At 55.0% G+C, this 12,414-nt stretch overlaps 5 protein-coding genes across 5 annotated transcripts; 3 read left to right on the top strand and 2 right to left on the bottom strand.

The window, feature by feature from the left end:
* Nucleotides 1–1,117: 1,117 nt before the first annotated feature.
* On the bottom strand, nt 1,118–2,631 carry ASPACDRAFT_76639 (uncharacterized protein). The gene is made up of 2 exons (XM_020204740.1): nt 2,236–2,631; nt 1,118–2,162 (listed from the first exon to the last, which is right to left on the bottom strand). The coding sequence occupies exons 1-2, from the start codon at nt 2,613–2,615 to the stop codon at nt 1,271–1,273; spliced, it is 1,272 nt and encodes a 423-aa protein (XP_020058578.1). The 5' UTR covers nt 2,616–2,631; the 3' UTR covers nt 1,118–1,270.
* A 1,254-nt stretch (nt 2,632–3,885) lies between these two features.
* ASPACDRAFT_41057 (60S ribosomal protein uL24) lies at nt 3,886–4,529 on the top strand (the record flags this gene model as incomplete). Its single annotated transcript, XM_020200876.1, has 4 exons — nt 3,886–3,907; nt 3,967–4,013; nt 4,071–4,133; nt 4,263–4,529. 4 exons carry the CDS (start codon nt 3,886–3,888, stop codon nt 4,527–4,529), a joined length of 399 nt encoding a protein of 132 aa, XP_020058577.1.
* Nucleotides 4,530–5,699: 1,170 nt separating this feature from the next.
* Nucleotides 5,700–6,563, top strand: ASPACDRAFT_1854223 (uncharacterized protein; the record flags this gene model as incomplete). Its single annotated transcript, XM_020197374.1, has 1 exon — nt 5,700–6,563. The coding sequence occupies exon 1, from the start codon at nt 5,727–5,729 to the stop codon at nt 6,561–6,563; it is 837 nt and encodes a 278-aa protein (XP_020058576.1). The 5' UTR covers nt 5,700–5,726.
* A 124-nt stretch (nt 6,564–6,687) lies between these two features.
* Nucleotides 6,688–7,947, bottom strand: ASPACDRAFT_1854222 (uncharacterized protein). Its single transcript, XM_020197373.1, has one exon. The coding sequence runs from the start codon at nt 7,837–7,839 to the stop codon at nt 6,739–6,741; it is 1,101 nt and encodes a 366-aa protein (XP_020058575.1). The 5' UTR covers nt 7,840–7,947; the 3' UTR covers nt 6,688–6,738.
* A 632-nt stretch (nt 7,948–8,579) lies between these two features.
* On the top strand, nt 8,580–11,651 carry ASPACDRAFT_58583 (uncharacterized protein; the record flags this gene model as incomplete). Its single annotated transcript, XM_020203365.1, has 3 exons — nt 8,580–9,007; nt 9,061–11,179; nt 11,259–11,651. The coding sequence occupies 3 exons, from the start codon at nt 8,580–8,582 to the stop codon at nt 11,649–11,651; spliced, it is 2,940 nt and encodes a 979-aa protein (XP_020058574.1).
* Between the last annotated feature and the right edge of the window lie 763 nt (nt 11,652–12,414).

Raw genomic sequence — 12,414 nt, 5'->3', positions numbered from 1 at the left:
CGTAGATTGTCACACGCTAATGTAGCCGATCAGTCCGTGGTGGAGCTGAAAAACAACAGATCCCTCCTCTCTCTCTCAGCCATGGCTTTGCGGTGGAAGAAATTGAGAGAGCGAGACGAAAGACAAATAATGGAGACATCGAGGATGCTGTCACATATTGGTATCTTACTCGCTGTGCCTCTGAGTTAACGACAGCTCTGCGGCTCGGCAATTAAAGTGCGGGAGAGTTCCATGGATCCGTTTCACGAAGGGAGTTCGTTCACTTTCAGCTCGGAAATGCAGCTCCCCAGGTCTCCTCCAGTCACAAGTGCGAATGACATTTTTTTCCGAGCAGATCGGTGCCGCCCAGCTCCGGAGATCCACTCGCTGTCTTGGGCACGGAGTCCTGAGATTGGATAAGTGTTTGGAAGCTAGAACGCATAAGGGCATGGCCCGGGACCAGGCGTGTGGTAACTTATCATAAAGTCATAGACAGTCTTCGACACGGTAAATTCCCACTTGAGCATGAAGCTGAGAATGGAGCAGAGCTCTACTCCGTACCTAAGATTTTGTCAGTGTATGGAAGGTGGAAATGGAGAGGGAGTGGCAGGATGGAACTGAGTTGCATGCGAGGGGCGGGCGGTCACCTCCAGTACACCGCCTTTGGTACTGCCCGTCTATCCACAATGACCGGGAAAGCTCAATTCTCCAACTTTTGCTTCAGGGTCTTCCGTAGCATCTTCTCTGCTCCCACAGTTGATGCATGCATGCAGAGACCCGAAGAGAAGACATCACACTGGAATTACAATTTTCTCCGGGCAATATCATTATATCACACTCCTATAATCGTCACTTATCCAGAAATAATGCATTGCGTCCAGCATCCCCAGATCGTCGAGGGTCCAAGCAGTAGCCTCCAATGTATTGTTGTTCCAAGAATACGTGTCTAGTGACCGTCGACATAATCTGTCCAGCTTGTTCAGCTTCGGCATGTCTCAAGCCCTCCGCGTCAATGGCCCGAGCTGGAGATGTCACGAACGGGATCTGCATGTTTTCCGACCGATGCGAGAATGTCCTCCGGTCCCTTGCGCTACAGGATCATATCTGAGTGGAGAGATTGCAACACAAGCCAAAGGGTCCATTTATTCACATAATATATAGGTATGTAGGTAAGTCAATCGACTATCGACGACACATTTCACACTGTTCAGTCTCGCTCGCGATATCTAGCATGCATGCAGCATGCAAACCCCAACTATGTACTTTTTCCAGCCCTCGGGAGAAAGCACTCTCACTCATCCCAGATGATGCTGCTCAACCCCTCGGCCGTGCCCACCGCACCGGGCTCCCCGACCTGCAACTCGGCAATCTTCTCGCCCAAGACGCCCGTGTCGGGGTCACGTGCCACGATCGCAACGTTGGAGCTCGCCTGGTCGCCAATGGCCACCAGGTCGCCCGCCTTGTTGATGACAAACGTCCGGGGGACGGTGCCATACGCGGAACTCACGCGCTCGAACTCAACGGTTGCATTCGCATGGCGGGTCAGCGTGGCAATGCTGTCGTAGGGCGCGAAGCCGTGGTCGGAGCGTACCGACACATACAGTCCATTCCCGGACTTGCGGATCTCAGCCAGCGTCGCCCCGGTCGGGAGCGAGTCGTTAGTGGTCGGGTAGGGCACGAGGGCCTGGAGCTGGCGGAACGAGAGGCAGCCGTCGGAGACGTAGGAGACGTCGAAGACCTTGAGGTGGCCGTCGAGTTCGTTGGCAGTGTAAAGGGTGGCGGCGCCTTGTTGTTGGGCCTGGTTGCGGTTGCGGCGGGTGTTGCGGCGGGTGTTGCGGCGGGTGTTGCGGTTGTTGGTGGTCAGGATGCTGTGGTGGTCGTCGGCAGACTCCCAGAAGAGACCGTGGCGGGGTCCGCTGCCCGTCGGGTAGGTCAGGTCAGTGCAGTGGGACTGCAGCTTGCCAGTGGCCTTGTCAATGGCGTAGACGCGGAGAAGGTCCGACCCCAAATCAGGGACGAGGACGAAGGCGCCGGTCGGGTCGAGGAAAACTTGGTGCGGGTGTGGGGAATCTTGCTGGGGGCGGCGTTTGGGGTTGTCATCGGAGAAGGTGTAGCGGAAAACCTGCAGGGGTTGCGACTCTGGGGTGAGGGGAAGAGTAAAAGTGGAGAGAGCCGAGCCGCCGCTGTTGAGGGGGTGGGATGATTGTTAGTGGGGGTGCCTCGGTAAATAGGATAAGATGCGGTGGTGAGACATACTAGTGTGCAATGGCCAGGTATTGGGCACCATGTTCGCCGGTGTAGATGACGCTGTTCACACCACCTCCCGGAGCTGCCTCGGTGCTGGCGATCAGCTTCAGGGTACCGTCGGTCGACGCGGAGAGGGCGTTCAGGGAGCCATTGGTCGAGGCGTTACCCGTCTCATCGTTGCAGTAAATGATGCGCGTGGCGGGGTCGAGGGTCAGCCAGCTGGGCATGGGGCCACAACCCTGGATCTCCGACGAGATGGCAAGGTCGCTGCCATTGCTGCTGTGCGTCAGTGAGAGGGAGTAGATCGTGCCGCTATAGTGAGTGGCATAGAGGTTGGTTGCCGACGCCAACGAGGCGGAAAGCGAGAACAGAATCGACCGCAGGGACATGATGAATAAATGTCCGAATGTGAGTTTGCAGGAGAAATCGGTGGCTATCAGGCCCTTAACAGACCCTTAAATAGTGTACGAGCAGGGGGTTTGAAGGAGGGGGCAAGATCGCGAGTGGAATGGATCTGCATTCTGCAGGTGTGTTGGCCGGTGCCTGATCTGCAGGGTAACTGGTGGCTGGCATCTGCAGCCCTGTTCGCGGGATTCTTATCTTCTGCTTGACAAATCGTTATTAAAACGTGAGGGTTCTGATGTTTTCAGCCTGCTTGGCATGTCTTAGAAAGGGGATTCGTACGGTAAGCTTGATCACGATAGAAATGCATCACGAAGCTTATGTTTAGCTCATCCGAGACATTCTTGGACCGCGCGGGTTTCCATGAGGTTGTGCTGCGACACCGCATAGACGTCTATGACCATCAAACTCCTATATTTCAGAGCGGTGGAAAGCTCCTTAGAGCTGAAATTGGTCGAAGGAACAGTATCCATTACCTGTGGTGGTTGTCCTACATGATGATGCGTGGTAACCCCCACGCTTTCCCTTCCGTGCCGAAGTATATATTTTAGCGCGCTTCCTGGTCTGCTGCAGAACAGCCGACCTACTCCGAAGTAGCTCCGAACGGGATGTCCTAACCCGAATGTTCTCACGGTGTAAAGTACTCAGTACCTTGATAGTGTGGGGGCTCGATGGAGCTTCTTATGGCGCTTCTTTACGAGGTGCTTCTTCTGCAGACCGGTGATAAGATGCAATGACGACGGCGGCTGATTTAGCTTGATTCTCACCGTTCACCGCAGAGAGAAATCAATATTGGCAGATTTCGTTCGGGTCTTGATGGAAAGAAAGATTCACATACTTTCTGTAAACCCTCCCATACATGAGTGTTATGAGATTGTGTTAATAGAATACAAATTGTTTGCCAGTGAGATCGAGTGTGGGCAGCCCGGGGCATAAACACCGAGGAACTGACGTAATGTACAGTACGAGCTGGAAAGTTGAAACAACCAAGAATGCGAACTCTGACCGCTTCGAGACATGCCGGCAGAACTGGCAGAACTGCTCGCTCTGAGCGGTGAGTGAGCTGAGGGTGGGTCTTCCGACCAGTCCCAATCAGAGGCTAGAGCCCAGCCCTAGCCTTACTCAGCCAGGTCACGTGGCGCACAACCCGCCCACATCGAATATTGAACGACCACAAAAGTCTTTTCTCCCGATCAACGACAATCCGACAACTTGAGCCCCATCCTCTTTCACGACACCCTCAAGGACCCCGGCACAATGGCTGTTCGCAACACTCAGGGTATGTTATCACTGCGCATGTTCGCTTCGATTGATTCTCAATACTAATGAAATGCACAGTCGCTTCTTCCCGCTCCAAGAGCCGTAAGGCTCACTTCAGCGCTCCCGTATGAGTTTTTCCAACGCCCTTTGTCGACGACATGAAGACTTACCTAGCAAATTAGTCCTCCGAGCGCCGCGTGATCCTTAGCGCCAGCCTGAACAAGGAGCTCCGCGAGAAGTACGGTGTAAGTTTGCGACGAACCGATCTTCCACTTGCCTGGTCAAAATCTGCCATTCGCCCTCGAAGTGAACGGAGTCAATTTTGAACACTGGGATCAGCCAAACGAACTTCTACTAATCACCCCGACCAACAGGTCCGCTCCATCCCTATCCGCAAGGGTGACGAGGTCCAGATTGTTCGTGGTTCCAACAAGGGCCGTGACGGCAAGATCACCTCCGTCTACCGTCTCAAGTGGTGCATCCACGTTGAGCGCGTCGTCCGCGAGAAGTCCAACGGCCAGAGCGTCCCTCTCCCCATCCACCCCTCCAACGTCGTCATCACCAAGCTCCACCTCGACAAGGACCGTGAGGAGATCCTCGCCCGCAAGGCCAAGGGCCGTGAGGCCGTCAAGTCCGCTTAAATGCGCGGTCCTCTGATGTGATTTTCTGGAAGAGCGTTTTGTGGGGTTCCGGGTGCATCCTATTTTTGCAAAATGGCAGGAGTTGATTTTTATCGATTAAAAACGACGCGGGATTCACGGAGGCCCTCCCCTTGCCTTCCCCGCTGATCCAGCCACTTATTCTCAAGGGGTATAGATGGACACGTCTACCCTGCGGAATCCTGGCGCAATCACGGACGAATGAAAAAATGAAATATCCATTCTTGATCTATATTTTTTCTTTCGCTGTGATTCACAATGGTGTGTATAGATGGGAGCGTTCTGCTCTCCATCTATCCGTCGTTCAAATGGGGTCTGTAAGTTCTTTCGATTTGGTGATTGGGTCGATGAGTTGGGGTTGTGCGCGCAGTTGCGACTGGGTGTTGTCTGATGGACACATGCAAGGTCGGGCTGGGGCATTGCTGCATTTCGTTTCCCTGCGTCCCTGTCGCGAGGCTTTGGACCTCTCGTAGTGCTTTACCTACGCCTTCCTAGGCTGTCATCTCGTAACCAGTGGCATAAGCTCTTAACACGGTAAGTCAATCGTAGCGAAAATTTGGACCTTCAACCGCAGCGACAACACCTGGGACTCGAGATGGTATCAACGACGTAGATTACCACGACCAAGCTGCATCTCTGGAATCACCGCGAATGCCAAGCAAACCCCTTCGAAAATTTTCTGGTCACGCTCATCTTATCGTCTCCGCATGGGGGGGGGGGACCTGCGGCCGGCATCAAGCACATTGCTACTTCTAGCAGCACTTCTCACGAACGACATTCAAGAAGTCCTACTTTCCTCTCCGTACCACACCTTGTATGCTTGGTATCAAATGAGTCCCAAGTCTTTCTTAGACGGCCCTCAGGCTTGTGATAGCCTTGTCGTTCCAGCCAACCATAACTATGGATCAAGACGGAGTATATCGGCATGCGAGATAGCTCCCGTAGTAGGGGCTATCCACAATCTTGTCCATATCCAACACAACAAAGCACACACTCAAAGAAGGCATCCTGCATCAAAGGTCTATCAGAGTCAGACGGCCCATGACATCATCCCATACAATGAAACATCACCTTGATGTGAATATCTCACGAAGAGCAAAGACCATGTAAATGAGCATTTCAGCTAATCCCTTGTTGACACACGACATGCAAGAGGCTTCTTTATCCGTCCTCAAGATCATGGCCTGGTCATCAATCAGGACAATGGTCCACGCTCGATCCTTTACGAACATATCGGAACCCTCCTGTTCCAGACTCTCGTGTTCGACCCATGCGTTCAATATAAATACACCCCTCCCACCTGTCCATCTCCTACAACCCAGACCTGACCTAGACCTCGGATCACACCTAACCTTACTCTCAGACCCCCGAAACTCTGCCAAAATGGTGCGCCTCAACTGGTCAGACATGACTCCCCTGAACTCGACGGTGATGGCCCCATCACCAGCACCCAAAGCCGCCCCGGCCGCCCCAGCAGCAGCACCCACCGCCACCCCGGCACCAGCGGCGACGCAGACGCAGACGCCGGAGTACCGGGAGCAGCCGTTCATCTTCGTATGCTCGCACCAGGAGCTGTACCTGGACAAGAAGTGGCGTCCGCTGTCCGAGGAGGTGATCCTCAAAAAGATCAACGATGCCTTCAAAGGCTCTGGTCGCCCGTGGCTCAAGGCAATTCAGTTCCTGAGGGTTCGGCGCGTCCAGCCGCCGAAGGAGAAGACCTTCGACCCGCCCCGGCGCCTGCGTCTGGACGTGAAGACCTGGCGAGAGCGGGCCGACCTGTACGAGAAAGACGAGAACCAGCGCGACTGGCTGCGTCTGCTCGAACAGCAGCAGCCGTATGGGGCGAATATTGAGGCGACTGAGCTTCGTCCGCGGCCGCTTAGGGCGAAGAAGACGGGGAAGAGGGGTGGGAAGAAGGGTGAGCAGAAGGGTGAGCAGAAGGGTGAGCAGAAGCCTCAACAGCAGACCCAGCACAAGCCTCAGCAAAAGACTGAGCCGAAGGCTGAGAAGAAATAGGTACAATACCTACGGCTTTAGGCAAGGCTGGTCAAATACTGTAGGTCTCGTTCACAAAACATACTTACATCATCAGATCCATTACGTTCATATAATACTTTCTCTTGTTTCTATTCATTATGTCTATCTATACTTACTCCAAATCGATATGAAATTCCGGTCCCAGTAACCAATCCTAATCATCCTTCCACCGCAGCAGCTTAAGCCAATTCCAACCCCAGCCCGTCTTCTCCTCACCATATTTCCCTGCACCACTACCATCCCCAACTCCCAGCACCCCAACACCACCCCCCAACAAAGCAGCACCATCCCCATGATGATCATCTTCCCCCGCAAAAAACCTCACCACCACCTCCGCCGCCCCCACCGCATCACTCCCCTCATCATCCGCCCCAATCGCCTGCACCCACCTCTCCACATCCTCAGCCTTCCACCCCTCCCGCCTCCCAAACTCCACACACGTCTCGCGGTTGACCTCCGCATCGAACTCAAAATGCCCCTGATAGGTCAGCACCCTGCCCGGGTCATAAAGCCCCTGCACCGCACACTCCTCACTCGCCCCGACCACGCACCACCCCGCCGGCAAAGGCCGACAGACCCGGACGTGGTCGCCGTGGATCATCTGGATGTTCCACTCCCATCTCCCTTCCGTGCCCTTTGCCCCTTGCTCATCGAGCTGGATATTCTGGCGGTGCGGAAACGCCCCGGGAAACGCCCCCGTAAACTCTGGGGTGAGGACAACACTCTTCAACCCGACCTCCTTCCCATGCGGAGCAGGCTCAACACTCACGTAGGGCTGCTGGCCCGCTGTGTGCAGCTCAAGCAGTGCCCGGGCGAGGATCTGATGTCCGAAACAGCTGCCGAAGAGCCGGACACCCTGATACTGAGAGTGGACGGTTTGGAGGAAAGTGATGAGGGGCGGGATCCAGGGTTTAGTGGAGTCGTAGGCCGCGGCGGAGGATCCCGTGATTAGGATGGCGGTTATGGGGATGGATAGCGGGTTTAGGGTTGTATCTTCGGCTGCTGCGGTGTGGGTGGAGGTGGCTCGGGGGGTTGAGGTTGAGGAGTGCTGGGATAGACTGGCGTAGGCGGGGAGGTGGCCGCCTACCACGTCGAAGGCTGTGGTGTGGAGTTCGTAGGCCGGGTTGATGGTGGCGGCGGCGGCGCGGAGGAGGTGTCGGAACTGCGTGCTGTAGAGGCCGCGGTGGGCGTAGATGGTGGGGACGGGGAGGTCGGTGTCGAGGATGGCGATGTGGATGTGTTTTCTGAAAGGCATTCTTGTATTTTGTTGTAGTATGAGATCTGGGTGGGACGTGGGAGGAGGAGGGGGGAGTGGGATCCTTGATGGGGTTCGAGGGGAGGGCTCATGCTTTTCACATTTCTCTGGGCTGGATCTCTTTACTTGATAAGGTAATTCTTTTCGAAGAAGACTTGCTCGGGTGCGCGGAGCTCTGCGGGGAAGCTTATCGGGGGTGGAGCCCTCATAGAGTTTACGTGCTGGACCTTGATTTATACTCGGGATACAAAAGAGGGCTTTCACCCTGCGCCCTGTGATTATATCTGAAAAGCATTGCCCGGAGAATCTCAGAGTCTCGTTGAGCAAGATTCCCCACAAGGTAACATTTACAGCTGGTTGTGTGCGTGAGTCTCGGCTCCTCTGCGCCGTTTGCCGCAATGCCACTCCATCGCTACCCCGCATACGCAATTCGTTGAGCGAAGAGATGACAGACGGTCTGATCAAAATGGCCGGATATCGGGCGAACACCTAAAAGGCGAGAAAGACTACTTATCCGGAAGCACGCCATGATATGGCTGCGCGCGATAGTCACCCTGGAGCCCTATAGGTGCTCACCAGCGGAGATAAGCAGCCACCAATTTAATCTATTAATAGCATGATCCGGTACCCCGCGATGAACCTCAACCTCGCAGTGAATCTGTTTTTTTGTTATTATATCTGTTCCTGGGTCATCTCCATCGCCGGCCCACCGTCCAAGCTGCAAAGATATCGTTCAGAGAATGGGCGAGTTCATCGTTTCTCTCTCGACGGAGATAGCACAATTTCTCCAAGCCGGAACGCGCCTGGTTGAAACTTTGTATGCTATTCATGATCTCGATGATGATGCGGAGTTCACAGACTCCTGGGATACAGATGCTGTCGCAGCTGAGTTCGGTGCATTGGGCGATAGGCTTTCCCAGGTCTCTGCGGCAAATGCAGAATCATTGACACAACCGGACCGATCCAAGAATGTTCGCGATGCATGTGAGGTCATCATCAAGAATATTCTTTGTCGCTTCGATATTCTGAAACAGCTCAATGAACACAAACTTCCCCATATTGCGAGAAACTTCAGAGAACTATGGCCGCGGGAAGATGTCGATGCGTTGGAGGAACGCCTCAAGTCTATCATTGCCACAATTGAATCGGAGGCGGAGTATCTACCTAGGTGAGAATGCGTTCAAACATCTGAAAGCAGTCAGCATACTGAGACACGGATAGTACTCAGTCAAAGAAACTCGTTGCAACCCGTGAAGCACTCGATGCGCTCGACATCACCAAGGATCATCGCGACCAGGACGAGCCGGACACACAGCACGAAGATGGAAAGCTGTCAGCTAGAAAGAATGCGATGTCGCTCTTTGGCAAGAATCCTGGACAGAAGAAGAGCATTCTCGAGGATGAAAAGACATATACCAAGGAGACCCTATTCTCCGACCAGGAGATGATCCTTCGGGACTTTCTGCTCGAAAGCCTGAAGTTCGGTTCCATGACTGATCGAGAAGACAGTGTTGCGGTCGCTCACGACGGCACCTTCGACTGGATATTAGCTGCCGATGGCTCAGGAGATCATAACAGCTCTAGCGTGCAGGAGTCGCTGGTGAGTTGGCTGTCTAGTGGGAACAACGACGGCATCTTCTGGGTCAGCGGCAAGCCCGGGTCCGGGAAGTCAACATTGATGCGCTTCTTGATGTCACATCCTACCACGAAGAAGTTTCTGGCGACATGGGCGGGAGAAGAGCCACTCATTACAGCGGGGTTTTATTTCTGGATTAGCGGCACCCTGGAGCAGAGGTCCCAGACGGGGCTAATGCGTCATCTGCTGGTCCAGCTGCTGGATCAGGAGTCTCACCTTGTCCCGGTCGTGTTTCCGGCGCGGTGGAAGCATCTCAGGCGCTTGACTACGCGAGAACGAATTAAGGCGACGGTCGCCTGGGACTTGAAGGAGTTGAAGGACGCATTGCGGTGGTTCATGCAGCACACAGCCGGTGAAGCAAAAGTTTGTCTGTTCATCGATGGCTTGGATGAGTTCGCAGGCAATCACGAGGATGTGATCTCATTTCTGCAGGAGCTCGTGTCCTCGTTCACTCACCTCAAGCTCTGCCTGTCCAGTCGGCCGCTGCCAGTGTTCCGTGAAGCCTTCGGAAAGAACCCTAAGCTGGAACTCCACGACTGCACGCGCCAGGATATGCTGGATTACTCTCGAGACCATCTATCTGCCAATCTGGACATCCAGTCCCTCTTCAGCAAGGATCCCGAGAAGGCATCGCAGCTCATTGTCGACATCGTGGATCGGGCTGATGGTGTCTTTCTCTGGGCAGCACTGGCGGTCCAATCCTTGTTACGGCGAAGTCATCTCGACTTCACCCAGCTCCATGAATCCCTGTTCCAACACCCAACGGATATAGACGACCTGTTCACATTTTTCATCTTCGAGCAAGCGACCACGGACCAGACAACCACCATCTCCCGCATCTTCCAGCTCCTCAACGCCCGCGAAGACGCCTGCAACGCCACCGGCCAAGAAGAAGCCATCACCATGCAACTATGGGAACTCGCCCTCGCCGACCAAGTCAAAGCCTCCGAGCTCAGCATCCCCGAAGACGTGCAACAGGCCAGCGACGAACAGATCCAACAAATCTGCTCCCTCACAACCAACCGATTCACCAACGAATGTGCAGGCCTGATTGTAACGCACCGCCCCAGCCCCTCAACCATCCGCGTCCACCACGCCACCACCCCATCCCCAGCCCAGCTCCTCGCCCAGCGCAAGGTTACATACGTCCACCGCACAGTTAAAGACTACCTTTCCCGACCTGAGATCTGGACCCGCCTCACCCACCCGCTGAAAGACACCTTCGACCCGCACCACTCCCTCCTGGCCTCCCACATCCTCCAACTCAAACATCCCCTCGACCCCTTCACCCGCCACCGCCAGATCGACGAATGGTGGCCCGCCATCCCCCTCGCCTTCACGCACGCCCGCCTCTCCCCATCCCCAGAGCCAGAACTGCTCCTCATCCCCGCATACGACACCGCCCTGTGCCAGCACTGGTCCTTCCGCGCCACAGCGGAAGCCGACCACTGGGCCAAAGCGCTCTTCTCGACGTACGAGATGCGTAAACGTGCGGCGTTCGAGCAGCCGCTCCTCTCCCTCGCGGCGAAGTTCGGGTTGGCGCGGTTGATTCGTGAACGGATCCGCGATGGGACACTTCGGCCTCTACCCGCAGCTGACCCAGTCCCCATACCCCCGCCAAAAAATCCCGCAAAGCAACATACCCCCCAAGACGAAGACAAGCCCGATGCCGATGGCGACGACCTCACCCCAGAACCAAAAAGGGTAATCCCCCCTCCTCCCCCACACCACAAATCTTCTCGCCCACCGCCGCCAAACCGTCTACCCGCTGTCCAGTCCCCAGATCATCCGCGACTTGCTCGAGGCTGGCATCGACCCGAACCAGCCGTACATCAACCTCCAGGGCAGAACGCGCACGCCCTGGATTGATGTGCTGGAGGGCTTGCGCGAGGCGGAGCGTCGTCGGTGGCTGCGGTACTATGATGTGGACCCGCAGGGGATGGGCCGGGTGGCGGAGATTGTGCGGCTGTTTGTGGAGTTCGGGGCGGATGTGAATGCGGTGGTGCCGGCGGATCGGTGGGATCCGGAGGCTAGTGCGGTGGATGTTGTGGGGAGTGTGTGGAGGGGGCTGGCGGCGTGGGAGTTTGGGGCGCTCAGGGGGATGTTGGTGGGGAGGGGTGGGGTGGGGGTTAGGGAGCGGGTGGAGGGGGTGTTTTTTCGGGTTTTTGGGGGGTAGGACATTTTTCTTTTTGAGAGATAAGATGGAAATGGAGCTGGGAGTGGTTCAAGTTGGGTTGGAGGAGTGGTTGGGATTGAATATTGGCAAGAGTCTAGTTCTTGGAGTGATTGTAAGCTAGAAGATAGCGAGCGGTACCATGGAGGTAGAAGATAACTGAAAGAGGGGTCGCAGAAAGCTCAAGAATAGTTGATAACAGGCTGAAGAGAGACCAAATGCAAATGGGATACACTATCAACAAGAGTAGGCCTACTTTTGGGATTGATTGTAAGCTACCTGGTAAAGAACAGAAAGGGGTATGAACGATCGAATAGAAGAGAGCACCCAATACAGAGCTATTTACACAAGACAACTTCATCTGAGCAGAGGCCTGGTCTTCGGAGGCGACAGACGCTCATCGGGCACCACACACTCACGAAACTGGATACAGCAAGCGCACTCCAGAGTGCAGTGGCCCGTAGACGGGGCTTGTTCTATCCTTCTTGGCTTCTATGGCATAAAGCCCCCTCTGACAACAACCACACGACCGTGCGCAGCAGCCCTCTGCATTGGCACATTGCTGTTGCGAGCCCACGAATTCGTACGGCTGGCCATACTGATTCTGTTATTCATGACCGACCAGAAACAGTTCCATGCGTGGACTTGTCGGATACGGACGCCGTCGGTACTCGTCCTGCAACCGAAGTTGATGCTTCCAGTAATCTCTGCGGAGCTCGATCACCTCTGCTTTCAGGTGAGGATGCTCCTGCGCCGGCTTGAAGTA

This window comes from Aspergillus aculeatus (assembly GCF_001890905.1).
Source record: "Aspergillus aculeatus ATCC 16872 unplaced genomic scaffold ASPACscaffold_4, whole genome shotgun sequence".
NCBI classification, from domain to species: Eukaryota; Fungi; Ascomycota; class Eurotiomycetes; order Eurotiales; family Aspergillaceae; genus Aspergillus; species Aspergillus aculeatus.
Note: the sequence above shows the minus strand (reverse complement) of the source record. Positions and strands in the feature narration are given on the sequence as shown.